This window comes from Diadema antillarum, unplaced genomic scaffold, assembly GCF_040938485.1.
Source record: "Diadema antillarum isolate AM-2024a unplaced genomic scaffold, OU_Dant_1.0 seq00001655_RagTag, whole genome shotgun sequence".
NCBI classification, from domain to species: domain Eukaryota; kingdom Metazoa; phylum Echinodermata; class Echinoidea; order Diadematoida; family Diadematidae; genus Diadema; species Diadema antillarum.
In genome coordinates this window covers 202,152-222,905 of record NW_027272356.1, presented here as the reverse complement: position 1 = coordinate 222,905, position 20,754 = coordinate 202,152, and the positions used below count along the sequence as shown (strand labels likewise).

Below are 20,754 nucleotides of genomic sequence, written 5' to 3'. Positions count from 1 at the left end.
GAGGAAGGCTCTCCGCGTCAGAAGAAAAACGGGGGAAAAACCGTGTAACTAGGCAACTTTATAAATGGCGCTGGGGATATATATCCGTCAGACAGCATCACCTCCTCTGCTCAAAGTGTGCCATTGATTTTCTGTCACTCCTCTTGGCTATCTGCTAATATTAATGGAGAGACTTGGCCAGAATATCCCTATTCATCGATTCGAAAATCGAGCCCGCGTTCGGAAACCGCCTGAGATAGCGACTTGAATAGTGGGAGAAACAATTGATACGTTATTCCATCTATTCCAGATACATACCCGTCTCGCTATAAGGTTATTCGGTCAAACAGCGGCTGGTCTTTTTCTGTGTCGTTTGACATTTAGGCACAAACTTGTGAGCAATGTGTCCCCCAAAAGGCACAAAAGTTTAATGTGCTCACTTTCATTTTGTTTAACACTACTTTCTAATGTTGACCGGGATTGCAAATCGTAGGTTTGCGGAGGGAGAGATATACTCAAGTCTCATTACTTTTAAGATTTTCAGTTTTATTGTTCGCAGCTGTTGCTTTAAAAAGGATTGCTGACATGACGTAACAATACATAAACAAACAAACACATACACACAAGCGCGCGAACACACGCACACATGCACACACTATTCTGCTTCATAATTTTATAAGTCGATAAAATGCATTTCATTTGTAAAGTTTCGTTACATCAAATGCTGGTCGGTGATTGATCAGAATGCAATCACGTGACTAATACAGCGGGGATCGACCCTGCAAGTAGTGACGTCACGTCGAGCAATTCAACTCAATAATATGACTTTCTGCCTATGAGACTAGAATGAAATAATGTGTGCTATGTAGACCATAATATAACACATTATTGTTTTTCTATTGTTGTAATATGATTCCTTTGGGAGTTTAATATTCCCCTCGAGACAGTGCTTTAAAATGTACAATGATTATATCATGGGGAAGAATTCCGTTGTGGTGGCGTCTTATGATGCTTTATCACATCATATATAAGAAGGCAATCTGTATGATATGTATGTTGATTTATAAGTACCCAAGAATGATTAGGCGATAAAATGATACACAATATATGTATATAAAATGTAAATCAAAGATCCTCATTTCTTTTGCAGATTATCTTAAGTTCAAGCTGCTGCTCATTTCCCTCTGTAATTTATGTTTGTTTGTTTTGCATAACATTTGAAATCAAGAAGATAAGAAGTGCAACAAAAATAAAAAAAGAAGAAAACGGGAGGGTCAAGAGTGGTCCAACAGTTTGCCTTCGTTAGAAGCTGTCTGGGTTTTCTTTTTTTTTCCAGGCATACAAGAAGAAGTTCACGCAGATTTGCATTTAGATTGGTTGATAAAACCTTTCGAGTCCCTTGGTACCAGAATCTGTTTTGCTAAGGAAATGGCGCGACAGACTGCACTTAAACAAGAGATCGCGTCCCTCGACCATTAACTCAGTGTGCAACTCTCAGTATGGGAAAACCACCTCACTTTACAGATTTGCACGCCGATGTTAGCAATGTGTTTTATTTGCATATAATGGAAATTGTGTATTTGTGTTTGTGTTTGTGCGTGTGTGTGTGTGTGTGTGTGTGTGTGAGTGCCTGCTTCCTCGTATTTTTTTATGCAATAGGTATTATACAAACATTTTCGCAAACGCACGCAAAGATTGCAATGTTAAGCAGATAATTGCTACAGCGTGAAATATATGCACATTAGAAGGTATAATTATGTGTGATGACATACATGTTATATGTTAATGTGAACCTTTTTTTTTTTTTTTCGGGACTAGAAATATTACCAACATCTCAAATTGGAAAGCTACTTTTTCCAACAAATTTCTGAATGCATTATAGAATTAATTAGTGTTGAAATTATAGGTGGGGCCTACCGGTGTTTATCATGAGAGTACCATTTGATATCTTTAGTAGACTAAGCTGTGTTTTTTGTAAATGATAAGATATGGATTTCCTGGCTACTTGTCATGTGATCGTAGACATGTTTTCACTTTATATTACAAACTCTCAATCTTATAATGTTATATCAACCATTTTCTTTCCTATCTAACTTTAATGAATATCGGTAATTTTTTTTCTTTTACTGGTGGACATACTCCTTCTTGAAGTATAATGGAATAAAATACAATAAGAAAATTATAGCAATGCTACGGCAGTGAGACAATAGAAACTGCAACAAGACAAATTTGTCAAAATTCTACGACGTAAGTCATGATATAATGATGATGATGATGATAATGATAACAAAAATAATGATAATAATGATAATAATAATGATAACAACAACAATAATAATTATGAAATAATAATGATAATAACAACAATAATATTAATAATGATAATAATGATTATAATGCAAATACTACTACTATTACTACTAGCACTACTACTTCTACTACTATTACTACTACTACTAGTAATGATAAACAATTTTTGGAAAGACAATAGTGCAAATTACATTAAAGTTTCTAAGCGCTGTTCCAAAACGAGAAAAGACAAATACATTATTGTATAAGAACACACAAAAACAATAAAGGAAACGTACTATACATCAGCCTAAAAAACACATCAGTAAATAGTTTACATAACAATTAAAATTACTTTACGTACAAATGAGACTACAGTAAAAACTTCAATATACCATTTCCAATAGCAGCAAAAGGGAATTTGCAAAAAGATCCGACAATCTGAAGTTATTAGTATTGAAATTTTGATCAGTCCTATTCGTTAACTTTTTAGTTTGGTTCGCTTGTAATTTTTAAGATTACACCTTTTTACATGTATGTATAAGAAGAGAAGGATGAGGCATGCATATGCATGGTAGAGTTTTTGTGTTGTGTTTGTTATGCTCCAAATTATTACCCCATGCAGTTAATCATCGATTGGTGAATTTCCAACAATTACCTCAATTAAGAATCAATTAAAGCTCACTTACGCCGCAAATTGTAATAGACCTGTAATTATAAGATGCTTAATTCATAATGTAGATTTATACTTCTATAGATATTATATTTGTTAAAGGAGAATCAGTTAAACGTTAGTTTAAAAAGAAATAGTAAAATTTTACAAGGACAACATTGAACATGCAAATAGTGACTTGATGATGTCAGCTTCACAACTTACCATGATTGTAGTTTGCAGAACATAAAGTCTTTACGTGTCATTTTCTTTTCTTTATTCAAACGCAGTTATGTCCCGGTCTACTATACTAATATATCTGAATTATCTTTATTTCAAAGTGATAGGTCTTCGATAACATATTTTACACCTATATAGCAGAGGATGTTTTCCCCCCGTAACGTCTTTATACACGATCAATGGAAAATTATGAGGTTGGAATGATAAACGCCAGATGAATAAAAAGGTTATGACATCATTACCTCACTAATTAGCATATTCATATCAACTGTTTGAGAACTGTATTGCAAAAATTCGTGAATCTTTCAAATTTCAGAATTTACTCACTTTCAGTGCCATTTTGATCAAATGTCCAATGTTGTGCTTCTACAATTTAACTCTTCCTTTTCAGTTTACATGGTTTAACTTTAAACTGGTCTGGAGATCCTCTTTAATGTTGTGTAATAACCTCCTTTTTGTAAAGCGCTGTAATATTGACATTTTGAATAGGGACAATCAAATATCAATCTTTATTATTATTATTATTATTATTATTATTATTACTACTACTACTTCTCTTACTATTATCATTATTATTATTATCATTATTATTGTTATCATCATCATCACCATTGTTATTATCATTTTGGCTATCTTTTTGTGGGTGTGTTTGTGAGTATGTATGTGGCTTGATAGAGTCCGATAATGTTAATATTCTGGCTACTTGAAATGAGATTTACTCATTAGCTCTGATGAGCGCTTGGACGGTAACCTTACACTTCAGAGTGCAACAGGGGGTAACGCTGAGGATATCCACAGCTTTCAAAAGCCTGCCTGAGACAAAGAATGCAAAGGCCTAAAAAATAGATATAACAATCAGGATTGAAGCTTGCGCCGTGATTGCTGATTATCGGATTACTGCATGACCAAATCACAAAGTCGGTGCACTTTAATGGGCGTATAGTCGGATCGAAACCCAAATAGCCGGAAAGACGCCCTTTCCGGTGCTTTCTACGGGCCACGTAAGGGACCGGAGACGCCAGCGACACGGTACTTTCACTCTCACTGCACCTGTAATAGCGACGTTTCCTCCTCACGCGGTTACGAGTAAGGGCGTCACAACAAAGGAGTATATCGATTTGTAATTAATCCACTTTACGATGTCCAAGAGAATGTGGTCAAGAATTGGCGCTCACCCACGCAAGACTGACCATCGAAATCCTCTTTCTCCTGAGAGGCGAGACAGCAAAGCCGCCGGAGGGTGGGACCATCAGCGTATAGTAATAGAGCACTTTTCTCTTGACGCCCCTCCCGTGTGCCTGAATAGGTCTTCTCGAATTCAGTCACAGAGACGTAGAGATTATCTCATAAATAAATCACTGCCTAATCTGACATTATACGAGCTTAATCGAACATGATTAAAAAAAAAAAACAGAGAGAAAGAGACACAGAAAGACAGAGAGACAGAGACAGACAGAGAGACAGACAACAAAAATACATACTGTAGATAAATAGAAGAACATGTAGATGTAATTATAAATATGCTAAGACATTGATACATACATACATACATACTTACATACATACAAACACATAAGCCATCATACATACATACATACATACATACATACATGTACATACATACAAACAGACGTAGGTATATGGCGAGAACGCATAAAATGAAGATTACATCATTGGACTGTGCGTTTGTCGTTCTGGCCAATGAAAAGTCAGGGTTCTGCGTCGTCATCAGGCAGCGCGTGTGTGTCTATAAAAAAAAACCGCCCAACTCATACCCACATTGATATATCATTCATCCCTGGCGAGGCATCAATCTCTTGCCGCGATTTTTTTTTTCCTTCAGTAGTGAAGCGGCCGTCGTACGCGGACACACACATTCTTGGAAGAATCCCGTTCATCCGTGCTTGGCAACACCGTGTGTGCTTTCACCACAAGCCAAGGTGGAGCACGCGAGCAGACGAGTAGAGACGTATCCACCACATCCGGCGGACCAGCCGGGCATCAGTCGGCTATTTACCCCGTCCACATCCCTATCGAGTATTCAGTTAAAGCGCAGAAGACTGCGACGTCCAGTGCTCAGCTATAGCTCTGTCCGTAGGACTCAGGCAACTTAATGTGTGTTTGGTAGATTTGAGTTAAAGAAGAAAAAGACAGTTGCGAGGAAGTTTCGTCTTTCATTTTGCCCTATTTATCTGTGGGTTGTTCAACGAGGAAGAAAGCAGCAATGAAGTTTCTTTCGAACTCCCTGGGACTTTTTCTAATCGTCAACTTGGTTTTAATGCTCTCTTCGGTGGCGCATAAAGCGGAATGTAGACCAGCAAGGGAAACCAGGGATACGAAAGAGGTAAGACTACTTCAAAATGTTCCTTCTGTTTTTCTTTTCTTTTCAGTTCATTATGTTATCCATAATGACTTCACTTCTTTGTCGATTGATTTAAAGTGACGAAAAGAAAAAAACCGCTAATGAATTGCAGCACAGTGTTGAATGTGGGTGGTTGTGGATGATTTTTTTTTTTTTTTGTTTCGCGCTAACTTACTACCTGCTTAAAGTCTGTTTACTCCGCGCACAAATCCACAGGTAGGTGAAAAGAAAAAGACGCTGGAACAGAGCCGAGAAATTGAATTAGCGTACGTGAGTGTAGGAGCGAATCCAGCTTAAAAAGATTATTTTCGAGAGATCAGCTTAAAGCAACTGCAGGCAGAATATGATTTTGTTTTTTATCCCGTTACACCCAGGGAAGCTATTTGAGCTAGAATTCCTCTGAACTTTCTCTGGGGAAAAAAAAAGGGTGTTGGGGTGAGTTTTCTTGTGTGTATCTATCGTGTTGGTTTTGTATCTTCTTTCTAACGGCGGTTTGGTTGTGTTACTCTCTTGTAATCGTAGTGGTCGTTTAGAGAATCGCTGCATAATTACCGCTCTCAGACCAAAGTCACATGTGACCCACTTATACATGCACTGCATAGTGATGGTATCGATGGTGAGGAAGGGGGTAGGGTACTCTTATTTCGATCGCTGCGATTGTATCAAGCAAAATGAATTGACGAAGACTACACGCTGAGGAGGGTCCTCTAACTTGAAATTAGAGATTACCAACTCTAGACATGTCTTCGGCCATACCGAGCTGATGACATTTCATTAAAATTTGAGAAAGATTCCGCTCACACAGGCAAAAAAAAAAAGAAGAAATAAAAAGAAAGAGGAAATTGAGATACCCGTATAATTGCTGCTCCAATATTTTAACTTCAATGTTCGTGCATGCAACAGTTGAACAGTTGATTAAAATCTGATGCGCATGATGATAGTTCTTTGATTCACTGTTGAAGCTTAAACTACATCAAAGGTCCTTTGAAGAGACAGGGAATAAGTACACCACTCTCCGATAAAGCTCTCACGATATTAAAGGATCGATTCGAGCAATTTTTCCCAGCTGTGGAGATTGTCCATACACATTATGCCATCTTCTTCGGATGCCTATAAGCTCTATACTCCCTGGTTCACAATGCAATCAACATCCAAGCTTAATAATGTTTCCAATAGACATGGAGACTAAAAAATTTCTTAGATGCAGCCCAAATCTTCTGCATGACATCTTGACAAGATGGAATAAAGTGTAGATGTTCGTCACGCCGAGCAACTCTTGTGAATGAGAGATTTCGGGACAGCCCACTCATCTGCGGCCGAGAATTTCGAGGCATCTTTACACAGAAATTCTGGAGCTGCTAGACAGTGCCAAGAGGTTTATGAGAAGAGCCGCAACGCGGACGACGCCGTGGTATTGTGGCGTCACCGTTTACTTAACACTTTCGCTCCTCTCCCCCGTCTTTCCCTCTTCATCCATCTATCTCTCACTCTCACTGTCACGCCATTTTCTTACCTTCTTCCTCTCCCCGCGAGTGTACTGCAAGGAAACCACTTCTAATAACTTCCTCGAGAAAGCGGAATGTCTCGATTAAGCGCGATGTGAAAATAATTGACTCCGCGCAAGGAGAAAATTGATTAGAAATCGAATGAAATTGATGCGACTGTTGAAAATCAGCACCAATTAGATGGCAGGCAAGATGGAGGAACACTGAACAGAACAGTGAGAGGGGGTGACGATAAAAAAAAAATATTTCTGTGTTTCTTATTTATTGTCAAACTAAAATTGTCATGAACTGGTATTTCATTTCTATTAAGTCAAATGTACTGTTTACCACTGGGAACAGTGATTTCAAAAATGCTCAAGTTATCACATTGATATACATATGTGTAGGTCAGTTGTGTCACAAAACATCCTACAATATGAAAATTTTGCAATAAAACCTAAAATATAAGGTGATATAACTATTTTCTCACTCAACCATAACTTATAGACGGCTTAGTCTAGACACAATTTTATCATAGCTATTGTTCACATTTTTTTACATTTAATAATACGTAACATTGATTAAACTGATTAAATGTTTTAACACTGTTTGTTTCTACCCCTCACTCACATTTTACAACTATTTTGAAGCACTGAAGCTGGTTTTTTGTTTCGTCTGCATATGGTAAATTGTGCCTTTAAGTGCATTCATGAATTTTGCTGGTTGCTTCGGACTGTTGGTAATGCTTTGTGTTATACTTTTGAAAGGAGCGTGTCGCAAGTATTCGTACATGAATAGGAACACACTTCCAGGATCAAGACCTTGGCACGAGAAATTTTATCCACAGATTCAAAGCTGCTCTTTGTTGTTGTTGTTGTTGTTGTTGTTTCGTGTCCCGCTATGTCTGCAATTCCCTATTGAATCAACAAGCAACGGTCCATTAGCTATTGCATGTGTTAATCTTCTGGCGTGAATTATTGACGAAAGGTAGCAGCATCAGGATATTCCCTGTGTATGTCAAAATGGGCTACAGACGGACAGACCCACGCCAGTGATTCTCTCTTTCTAATGGCCGGTGGTAGGGAAGGGCAATTATGGAAATGCCAGCGGCTCTTGCACTCTGGCAAAGAGGACTTGGAGAGAGGGTCGTGCGTTCTGGAGATTGATTTCAAAAGGAGATGATTTGTTTTGGTTTTGTTTCTGGACTCCTTTTTTTTTTCCTTGGGGGGGGGGGCTTGATGAGAAGAGATAGAGAGGGAAAGAGAGGAGGAAGAGGAAGAGGAGGAGGAGGAGGAAGGTAGAGAAAGCCATGGTAGGTGCTTGAGATCTGTCTAGTTTCCATGGTTACTGGATGATATCAATCCCCACAAACTTCAGAAGGCGATAGAATAACTAGTATGTGCGAAGATGTGACACCATATGGATTGCCCCTTCCCCCCCCCCAAAAAAAAAAAGGAAGAAGAAAAGGAAATGGGCACGATTGAACTGGTAGCTGACAATGACGCTAACTAAAACGGATATTGAAGAATTACAATTGAGACTGACTGTGTGTATTGTATTGTATTGTATTGCATTGTATTGTATCATATTGTTTTGTATTGTATCGTATTGCACACTGTATTGTATTTTCTGTCAATTATATACATACGTATATACAAAGATATATTACAAACATACTGATATCTAGTTCAAAGGAGGGATGACCCTACTAATCGCTGTATTGTAACAGCGCTATTTGACAGAGGTGTCCGTTTACTGAATGACTGACTGACTCGTTTGAAATGAAACAAGTGACGTTCTCTTCGCTTTTGAAATAAGACAGCTATGATATTTTTAGATTGCATCCACATGCTACAGTTTCTCTCAACTTGAAGTCTGAACTTCTGCTCGAGAAGAGATGGTGTGATTTTGATGTTTGTATGTTGTTGACCCCGAAAAGTCCGCCACTTCTTTTACGAAAGGGATCAAAGGAGGCGCCAACGTTTGAGTGTCATCCAGAGATGTCAAGTCAATCAAACCGAAACAAAAAATGTTGTCGTTATAGATAAAAATAAAAATGAGTTATCTGGCTGAAATAGCTTCGGAAACAGCTCTACACAGGTCCGCAATATACCACTTTATCCGGTCACTGCGATCTCTCTCAAACAAAATGGCAAGATCACTTGGATTCTACCGTGGCCTATATCTTTTGCCGAGAAATGTGCCTCAAATGCCAAAGCTTTCAGGCGAAAATGAACCGTCGAAGCTTGTCTGTGCCTGCAAGGGTGTGAGCATATGCACAAACTTTCCCCACGCACCCTCGCTTGCATCCATACTGGATGGATTTGAGGATTTGTAAATACGGCCAGCCATCTACATAAGGCAAGAGAGAGGAAAGGGGTGGGTAGGGGGGCTAGAGATAGAGATGGAGAGAGACAGGCATAGTTTGGAGAAGGGAATAGGAGGAGAGGGAGAGATACAAAAAGAGAAAGAAAGAATATGAGGGTGGGGGAGAGGGAGATCCAAACATATATACCGAAAAAAAAGAGATATAGAGATGGGAGATATAGATTTCCAAAAGAAGACAGTACATTTATGTGGGGACAAGGGACCGTCGTCATATACGTAGCTACGCCACGAGATCGAAAGATAGCGGAAGGGGAGCTCTCTTGAGTACTTAGCAAACAGCGTTAGAGCAAAACTGAGAGTAAGTTTGTGAGATTTAAGATGTATTGGGGGAAAGAGGAGAGAGAGGAGGGGGGGGGGGGGTAGGAGGACATAAAGAGGGAGAGTGTGTGGTGGTGGTGGTGTATTGATGGTAGGAAAAAAAAAGGGGGGGGGAGGTGAAAGAATGAGGGAGATGCACGGGGCGAGAGGAAAAGAGATACGGAGAACTTAAATACGCAACCTGCCGGGCTGATTGTTCGTACGCATTTCACGATTTCGCGCACGTATCAGATGACATGGCAGTGTTTGTACTGGAAAGTGATTTATTTACATTTTGATCAATTTCAATACATCAAGGTTGGGTAACAGACGGATGGAACGTCAAAATCGAAAAACGAAAACTAAAAAGTGCAAAGTCAGTCTTTTGGTTTGCCTATTTGTTTGTTTGTTTTTCTGCCAGATCTTATTTTAAATTTAAGGAGAATTCATAATGACTTTTAAGAAGAATTTATAATGGGGTTCATACATACTTGGCTAGACACAGAGCATGATGGAATGCCAAAATGGCGAGAGACAAGAAAGACCGACAACACCACATATGTGAACCATCGAGTGTTGACTCATGTCACCCATCCTGAATAATGATGTTCTTTCTATGAGGCACTGAGGACTTGGTTGAGCACATGAATGCTATTGAGAAGACGGCACTGGAGAACGCACATGGAGATGAATCAGTAACCACAATTTGTATACTAACAAAAAAAAAACACAACAACAACATAATGCATCCCTGCGCGTGAAATATTTATAGGACGTGATCGAGTGTGACATGTAAACTAAATAAAATAAACGTCAGAGATGAATAGAGAAATAATGCATATATTAGAATCGAATCAATAATCGAGTAGCATGTCTGGATCCTTACACAGTTATGTGATTTTGAGGTTATCCTAAAATATGAACCCATCTCCAAATCTAAGATAACTGAAGGTTAGAATCATAAAAGATCAAAATCTGTAATATAAGCCCGCCTTTATGAGGGTTTTGACCGATGGGCGATGAATGTCAGGATAGTTGGTATCGAGATCATTACAAGGCAGATTATATAACAAATGCTTGGGAAATCCTGGCCACAATTTACTGTCCAGTAGAAGGACGAAAGCAATCTCAAATTCACTGCTTCACATCAGGAACGTAATATGTCAAAGTTTCCATATGCATATTCGAGGCAAAGGAGAGAGAGACCCTATAAAACAAAGAACTCTGCTGACTTACTTATGGAACTACGGTTGGAATACATTGCGAGCGCTGCTTCCTTAACGAAATCAAAATGACGCGATTTTACTAAAGCAAAAGTACTATTCACCCTTCAAATATTTTCTTGTCCGTTACATCAATACGATATCCGAAGAAAAGAAAAGAATAATTATCTTTCTTTCATTTAATATGCCTTCTCCGCCATGGACTACTTAACATAACAATGTCGGAATTTCGGAGCTTGGGTATTTGTTCTATGTTCATCGTGTCACTGCCGGCAACCAGGGACAGCCTGGTGGTAGTGTCGCTGCCTGGAAAGCAGTAGATGACAGGTTCGAGTCCCACTGGTTCCTTTTTTCCGACATGTTTGTTAATTTACAGATCAGCAGTTGCGATCTTAACAAATTTAATTTTTTAAGGGAGACAAAGTGAAGAAACTCGAATCTGAACCTTCACCCCTCTGAATAATTATCTTTCTTTCAAAAGAAAAGAAATCCAAGAAAACGAAGACATCTAACAGAGTATGATTAAAAGCACCTGGCGTATTCCTCATTTTACTTTAGAAATCCGTTTGATTTTACATGCTGTTATTTGACTGTCACTTTGGAGATTCTCTCTCTTTTTGTTTCCATAATCGGCCGTGTAAATGTCCATCTATCCGCCTTTTATTCTAAATGCTAGAATCTTATTGACTTCAAAATGATTTGGAAACGCCGATCCAATTATTCATAGTCGAGACGAAAAGTTTATCTCCGTCATAAGAAAGTCAAGTAGCCCAGCACTATTAGGAGTCATACCAAACTTGATAAAAACTGAAAGTTCCAAGGTTGATCTTCTCATACATTTTACAGTTATTGAAATGATGTACCAAATTGCCAAACGCAAATATGCTACGAGGCGTTATCGATATGAAATGAGTGTCCAGTCCCACATGAAGGAAATGTCTATAGTGATGCCAACAAGGTGATAGACTGGCGGCTGAATAAAAGAATAACGAGGATGGGTGGATTTTATCAGGTGATGTGTGTGGACCCGTGGTTTCTCAGACCCAGAGTTTTTGAACATTAGGCTCATACAAAGTTGTAGTTCGAACCCACTCGTAGCAGCGGCTGCGCCCCTGGGCAAGGCACTCTATCCTCATTACCTTACCTAGTCCTCTGTCGATCCTGCCGTTGTTTGCAATTCAGCTACAAATATCCATTGTTTCTTTGTCTTTCTCTTTTTTTTTACAGCGGCCATGTGAAACACATCACAATTCAATTCAATTCACTTCAGTCCAATTCTGATTCAGTAACATATGCATTTCCCAAAGAATTCACGTCTGCGGTGCCTCGAACTCGTGGATATAAATCAAAGGACCTTGATAGAAAACAATGTAGAAAACATAAGCCAGAAGAGTTCATGTACAAGCTAGGACATGCGTGACTTAAATGCCAGGGATTTGAAATTAGAGGGATACCGTCTTTATCTATGTGAACAGGAAAGATGTTCTTTGTCAAGATTCCATTTGATCATATCTCGGATTAGGAACATTCCCCAGCCGCCAGCTCTCTAATAAGCCCATCAATTTTCTTCTAGAAACGAACTAATGTGTGTTTTTGAGATGTATCATTTTGTTATCGTGTAAACAAATTTTTTTATGTTTCACGAGATAATATCAATATTTTTGTTTTCATGAGATTCCTTTGTGGTTCGTATAAACACTTGTTCCATTATCGGAGTTTTCCAAAGCCTGTAAAATGCATAACTGCTTTCAGAATTGCTAGTTGGGAAAAGAATGGTGGGGATAATAATACAGCTTTAGACATGGAGCAACAGGCACTTCTTCTTCTTCAACAACAACAACAACAACAACAACAACAACAACAACAACAACAACATCAGCCTTATTGTGTACCTCTCACCCCTGACCCCGATACATTGGTATTGCAACAGTAATGAAATCTCATGATGCCGTGTGTAGGATTTTCAATTTTTATAGCACAGCTGTTTTCTTCCAGAGTGCGTCATTGATACAGGAAGTCTAATAGTAGTTCCTTTTACTCTAAGAAAGTGAACATAAATCAGATATCTTCCAATTTAAGTGCTTCCAACATATGATGAAGGCTAGTACGTAAAAAAAAAAAAAAAAAAACTCAGAAGAAACATCATTGATCTTGAACACTAGTATTGACTGGGGCTACCTCAAAACTGTGCTAGAATTTACCTGACAGTGCACTCCATATGCGCACTACCGACCAAAAAATCGCGATGTTTCGTGAAGCTCAAACTTCGCATGCTTTTGCGCAAGTGTAAACAGTGGAACCAAAATATCGCGATTTTAAAAATCGCGCTGTTAGTAGGTGTAATTGCGGCTAATATGGGGAAAAGGAATGCATATGTGAATTGGTTATGACGTAAGCATAATATTACATAAAACAAACAAAAAAATTATGATGAAGTGATGTTATCTTATGAATAAAGAAGTTTTTATACACATAGCTAGATTTATAGATAGATAGATATATAGACAGATAGATAGATAGTGTTACGGAGGTTAACTTGGCCTAACGAACCATCATAACCACCAAAAATACCCAGACTCTCAAACAAGGTGTTTGGTCGATCTCGGTCATCTTGTCGAACTCTTTATTTACATAATCTTAATCCGCGGAACAATAACGTGCCCAGAAATGATGGTACAATGCACATGTATCTATAACACTTCCCCCCTAAAAGAGTGCATTTAACATTTTCAACACAAATGGACTCTTACCTTGGCACAATATCTCCCGGACGTGCCCCCACTTTGTTACGGAGGGTTAACTTGGCCTAACGAGCCATCATTACCACCAAATATACCCAGACTCTCAAACAAGGTGTTTGGTCGATCTCGGTCATCTTGTCGAACTCTTTATTTACATATTCCTCCGCGGAACAATAAAGTGCTCAGAAATGATAGTACAATGCACATGTATCTGCAACAATAGATAGATAAATATATAGATAGAGATTGATAGATAAATAGTGGAATAAGAAGTAAGACAAAGGAACATACAAGGTACAAATAAAAGGACTGAGCAAGATGCCAATGGTACATAAAACACAAATGGGTAGTTAAAGAGAGAGAGAGGGGAGGGGGAGGTGGGAATTGTTAAAAAGAAAATGGGACGTGGGTCTGTTGTCCTAATTGTAATTACACGTGGTTGCATGTTTGGACGTTCCTGACAACAACACGCTCTTTCGATCAATGTCGATATTGATACCTGAATGATGCAACAGTTTGGCTCGCGCCTCAAAGGTTGAAATGAAAATTTGATGGCTTGAAAGACAAAGTCTGACATTTTCTGCTTATGAATTATTTTCATCAAGACCTCGCGCGAAGAAAGGAACAATGATTCTTGCTCTAGGACGATAGAAGAACTCAAAATTGTGATTTGGGAGACAGCAATCTATTGCCCGTATAAAGATCCATATACATTTGTAAGTGTAGGCACCGCAAATGCATCAAAGCCGAAGTTAGTACTGTGCTGTTGTTGTTGTTTTTTTTTGAGAGAGAGAATGCTTGTTTGTGCGTTTCTTTCTTTCTTTGTTTCTAGACAAATAACCTTATTTTCAGTGTAGATGGTTCAAAACTAGGGGGAAACAGTGATGATCTAGATATCAGTTTGCTTTAATGATTCGAACCCAGTGGGGAGATTATGTATCATCATACTTGTTTGTCATTTGTTTTATTTTACAATTTGTATTATCGTTTTTGTGGTCCCTTCGTTTGTATTGATAATTACTGTAATTTGTTCACCAAGTAATGGCAAGATCAATTTCTGGTTTCGGTAAGAATTGTACCTATATCTCTCCATATTCTCGAAACCGGTTAATATGTTTGCTGATGATATGTTGTTCTTCTGTTCTGGTTTCTACATTCTGGTTTCTACATTTAAAAGTAGAAATAGCTTCGGGAAAAGAAACACAACAGAATGATGACAGATTATGACTTTCTTTTCTTTTTCTCCAATCAAGAATTCTACGGGTTTTTTTTCTTTAAATTTCGTTTGACGTGACACTAAAACCGAATAAATTAACCATGTTAAGGTATACATGGTATATTTGCATGTCTTAGACCATTCTACACATCTTCTTTTCCTGTCTCGCTCTCCCTGTGTGTGTGTGTGTGTGTGTGTGTGTGTGTGTGTGTGTGTGTGTGTGTGTGTGTGTGAGTGTCACTGGCACATGATTTCGCACCAGAGAAACGTGACTTCAATTCATTAATCATCCCTGTCCCATTTGAAATGATATCAAGGAAAGAATTTGCAAATAAAAATGCATTCAGGGTGTTTTTTTTAGTTCAGATCGCCAGGGGGCAAATCTATATAGCTGGCTATTTAATAGTGAAAATGGAGAGCCATAACAATTAGTTGGGAGTGTTAGAGCAGAGCTATGGTCGGCTGGTAGGTTAGAGATACAAGAGGTCCAAAACACTTAGTAAGTGGCCAAATATTTGTCAATGCACTCGTGAAACATCCGAGAATTACTCGGTTGTGTTTTCTTTTGAGCACCTATTTTATGGCATAGCACTGATTAAAACTGCCTAATTTACCTTTCTTGATCGTCCTAGTCTTTTTCTGTCAACCAGTTTTACGACACTATGGGATTTTAGATTTAGGAGAGAAGAGTTTCAAGCTTCGTCGGCGCGAAAAGTACAGTGCTGTCGAGAAATTAGGCAGTGGCTTTGCCAAGCGGTGGAAGTTCAATATAAGAGACAATTCGATATTGGTCTTTTGGTGGTCTGCCAAACTGATTAGTCCCAGAGTAATGTAAAGAGATGACGGAAACCGCAACAAGGATGAAATGCCGGACCGTGATGATCGGAAGAAAAACACGGCCGGAGTCTTCTATTTTCTTTGACTATCAAGTCCAATTTTTTTACCAAGTCCAATTCTGTCAACTCTTATCACATCTAGTCAGAAAAGTGCTGGACACGTTGTACCGAGGGTTCTCGACGACATTTGGACGTATACAATATATCTGCATCTGTATGAGAATGTCTGTTGTCTGTAATCCTATACGTCAAGCTCAGAAGGAACGTTAACTTGATTTTTGTCCATCTGCAAAGTCATTGTACGACCGTTTATCTTTTTTTTTTCTAATTTCTCTCACCTATGTCTGTTTTGATTAATTTATCACTTTCTTGTCGTATCAATCATTGATTTGTATGCTTTAGATGTTTCGTTGTCTATCACTTCCAACTTAAGAACAATGATATTAATTATATATCATTTATTATCATGACATTATTGTGGTTATCGAAATTATTACATGGTTATTATAGCCATCATTATAATTGTAATTCGTAGATCGTAATTGCTATTTTCTTAATCATTCTTGCAATGGACAGTATGTCTTTTGTTTCATCGTTTTTTTCCTGATAATTTTACGACTGCTCCTAGTTGCCATTTTGAAGTGTCTCTTTATTCCTTTTCCTTCATATTTTGACATCTAAAAAACATCGTGGCCTTTTTAGATTCACATGTGACAAAGACAGAATGCTTAGCGTGTAAATACCCCGCCACTTTGTACCCTTTGCCAGATATTTTAATGGGTGCTTAGCAGAATCTCAACGTGCTTAGACCGTTGATTACACTAAGCCTTGCTCCAACTTTACAGGCCCCCAAAGACAAGTAGTATTTCCCCATCTTCCATTAAGACGCAGTTTTAAGCTGATGCATTAGCGCCTCTTCTGGAGCACTCACTATCAAATCGGAGCCTTGTTCATCAATATTCCAGTGAAAACAGAAACTGAAAAACATACACACACATGCACGCACATGCACGCACACAATAATCTCTTTCTTCCTCGAGTTGTCGTGGCATGTTTCACAAACACTCAAGTTATCGTTATAAGATGTTGCACCTATGTAGCGGACTCAAGAACAATAGCAACAGCAGTGACACCTACATGCAGGTAGTCATGGATGCGCCGAGTTGTATAACCAAGGAAGTAATATATCTGTCTATCAATGGGTGTGTGTGTGTGTGTGTGTGTGTGTTTGTCTGTCTGTTTCGCACTTGTCGATTATCTCAACTCCATATAACACTCGCGCTCTACTGTTTCAAGGACAGGTGGTTTTATGAGTTCGCAAGTGGGCGAGATGACACCTTCGAAGGGGCTTGATGCCAGTTATTAAGTGGTGTTTGGATGTTGTCAAACACCAAGCATGGCGAACTGGGGGGAGTCAAATTGTGTGTGGAGAGACACAAAGACGTTTGTTACTAAAGAAAGACAAATATACTACATATCTTGTCTGTTTGCTGCTTTTTTTTTACCCCTTCATATTTGGATTGGTTTGTCTTCTTGTAAAGAATGGGGGTGGTGTCAATGACGCAAAGAGCACATGAAGAAACCGCTTATAAAACCGCGTGGAAAGGAAACCCTTGTGAGATGTATGTTGTGACTTTTAATGTAAGCACACCTGCTTCCGAACATAATGGCCGAGGATTTAAAGCGATGAGTATAGCGACCTTTCCGAGCCGATGCGACAGTAACGTTAAGATCAGAAACGGTTCATCCTAGTCTTGTGCGGATCATAGGCATTGTAGATTAGCATAAAAGCCACATGAACCGACACCATCACTACCCTTCTTCTCCCTAACTTTACCCACGTCAAGTCTAGTATTCTAGACTTGTTCGTTCCAGTCCTCGCCCCGGTAAACACATATGTATCAGACACTGTTCTCACGGCGCCTGATCAGGCTAGACTATCAATATTTTCCTTCGCGTCCCGTTATGGACAGCCTCCAAGTTTTGTTACGGTCTATTACGTGCCGCCGTGTTTCGTTGCGTTCAGCCCGTTTTGTCTCGGCATACAAAATTCCTCATTAGAACCCGGGACTGCCGTGGCAAAATTTGTGACAGTTTAAAATCTGACACGGTCTGTCTCGTTTGACAATACCATCTCACCGCGTCGGTTCACGTCCATCCCGTTTATTCCACGGTGGCCTGAAACATGGCTGCCGTGATTGCCGGGAACGTGGTGTAAACGCAGCTTTAACGAGATGATAGGACAGTAAATGATGTGGTGAACGATGGCGTCTCTATAGACTGAAATATCAATTAGATCAGTGAAACCATAATAAAGATGAAAATGCAACTGATTGAAAAATAACCCTACATCGACGTTAATCAATGTTTAGTAGTAGCCATGATAAAAAAAAAAAATCATGACCATACATAGTCGGGCAGGATTCGTACCTATATCACCTCTTGATTACCGGACAGACGTCTTATCAACTAAACCACCGAGCTCCCGCACGACAGTCATAGCTGGTTCTAATCCTTACAGCTTACAGCCAGTACTACGTAATTATTTCAATTCAGAATTTCATGAATTTGAAAGATGACAATTACCCTTTTTTTTCCGATTTGCCTGAGGTAGTAATAAACGATAGTGTATAACAACGTTACCATTTTTATTAATTATTGGGTTCACTATATTTGAAAGATTAGGTACATTTTTTTTTTTCGTAAACAACTTTTACAGCCCATCAGTACAGTATCTGTGTAAGATGTTCTCTTTCATTTGTCTCTTTCTAAAGGGGCTTAAGAATTAAATTCAATCGGGGAAAGCCATAATGTCTAAGAAAATAATGACCTACTTAGAGTTTGGACTTATTCAAGTAAATACTACTATCATTACGTTTACGCATTATGAAAGCGTGGAAATTTCTGTTATGCAAAAACTAATCTCTGTAATTATACACATGGCAGTACATTTTTCATGTTCTTGAACACGAATATTGCAGTTTGTAGAATATACGTCTTGTACATCAAGGACTTTCAATTTTTGAAATAAAGGTTTAGTATGGTTGTATGTACAAGGATCAAGTACACATTCTTACAAACTTCTTCTGTAATTAAGAATGATCATACCATACTGTATCATATATGTATTACTAGTACCCTGATTTATGATTGATAGAACTTAATATCTATATATAATAAATTCCTATGTCATTTGAATTGTTATGTAAGTTATATACCTTTAAGTTTGTTGTAAAACCTAGAATTTTTAAACTTTTTTGTGTGTGCAATGCAATGATAAACCATCAATGTTTGCATCAATATGAAAGGGCTGGTGTACATGCCTATGTTTGTAGTTTGAAATTGCATGAAATTTGATTTGTTCATATTCAAAGATAACGCATTACATTTTGAACAGGTTAATATTTTGATCACTTTTGCACTTGAAATTTCTACCATGGCACTCAAATTTAGATTGGATTAGTGGAATAGCAGAATAGTGGTATCATCAGCAAAACTTGTGACTCTAGGAATTTGAGGTTCATTAGCAATGCCATTACTAAAGGTTAAAAAAAACCAACAACGTGGGGCCAAGTTTAGAGCCCTGAACTCTACATTGGATGTTAGTCAAAGATGAATGAAACAAATTGCTGTATATTAGACAAATAAAACGGAGGCGTTATAGCAACGCTGTTAATACCATGATTATCTAATTTATAAAGAACATTTTAATGATATGATTTTATGGCGTCAAATGCCGAACTCCAATCAATGTATACCTGAAAAGAAAATAAGTGTGTGATTTTATTTAATTGTACAAAATTCAATTGAAGAGTTCGTTCTATACCCAGATTGTAACATGTAACGAATATTGTTAGTCGTTGGGAATGATTATTTAATTTACCGAAGTTGTCTTTTTCAAATATTTTGGGATAGCAGGTAACTAATAAGATCTGTACTATGCCTGCGACACCCTCATATATAGCACTCATCCATCAAAATCTACTTTTGTATGCACACGTATTCGAAGCTATATTATCATGATGGAAAGGTTATCGTCACCATGGTCACCGTTAAACATTGTTGCGATCATTTAATAATTGCTTAGGAGAGTGTAGTCTGATGCTGGTCTGTACATGACTGCTTTTTTTTCTTCATTCCATTTAAGGCAATGCTGAAAACATTTTGAAAAGAATACTGATAGAAGATTGGATGCGACCGGATAGACAAACACTGCGATCGCTGTATTTGAGCATGAATGTCGTACTTATGGGGGTATTGAGGACTACTAGTAAGTGGATGGGAGTTAACTGGAGCAGGGCAAGGGGGAGTTGTGGTCGGGGTGTCGGTGAAGGGAGGGTATCGGGGTGATGCGGTGAGGTGATGACTGCGGTCTGCCGTAAAGGAGTGGCTGTCATAGAAATGTAGCTTCGCTGTCTTCTAATGGGGGAGGGTGATTTGTGCCTGCAGAAACAAAAAGCATTTACAGTACCGTACTACTACAAATTTACGTTGTCACTAGCAAAGGTGCGTCTGGGAACCAAAACATTTGACAGATCATGTTCTTCCTAATTGAATTTTTGATATCATTGATTTGACGAAAAAAGGAACAGAAGAATTAAAAAGAAGATGAAGGAAGCAAACAAAGTGATAAGCGAAAAGCAAAACAAGAAACAGAGAATTGAAATAAGTAGAACTAGGTCGAAATTAAAGGAGACTTTACCCTTATAGCAGAAAAAATAGACAATGAAGAAAACGAATCAAAACAAACATGATGAGGAGCTGCCGGAAGGGACAGTATACTACAGACAGGGCAGACGACTAGATTTCACAACACAAAATATAAAACAGTCAAACGATGAGAAAAAAAATGACAACAAGATTGCTGCACACTGCACCATTGCAGGAAAATTCTTATCGTTTAATACTTTGATCTGTTACTTCATTACCCTGCCCTGGAGATAATAGTAGGCGGAGGTAATGCTTAGATGGATAAAATCCCTGCCTAGGATACCACGGAAATGACTTGGGAGGTTAAAGAAACTGGGTGGCTGATTCGCCTTTTGTA

The 20,754-nt window shown here is 38.4% G+C and overlaps 1 protein-coding gene across 1 annotated transcript in view; it reads left to right on the top strand.

The window, feature by feature from the left end:
* Positions 1-5,016: 5,016 nt before the first annotated feature.
* LOC139711406 (uncharacterized) overlaps positions 5,017-20,754 on the top strand; it is a 78,285-nt gene continuing 62,547 nt past the window's right edge. Inside the window, exon 1 of the mRNA XM_071623291.1 lies at positions 5,017-5,504. Coding sequence (XP_071479392.1) covers positions 5,385-5,504 — 120 coding nt within the window. The 5' untranslated portion in view covers positions 5,017-5,384. The remainder of the gene's footprint in view (positions 5,505-20,754) is intronic.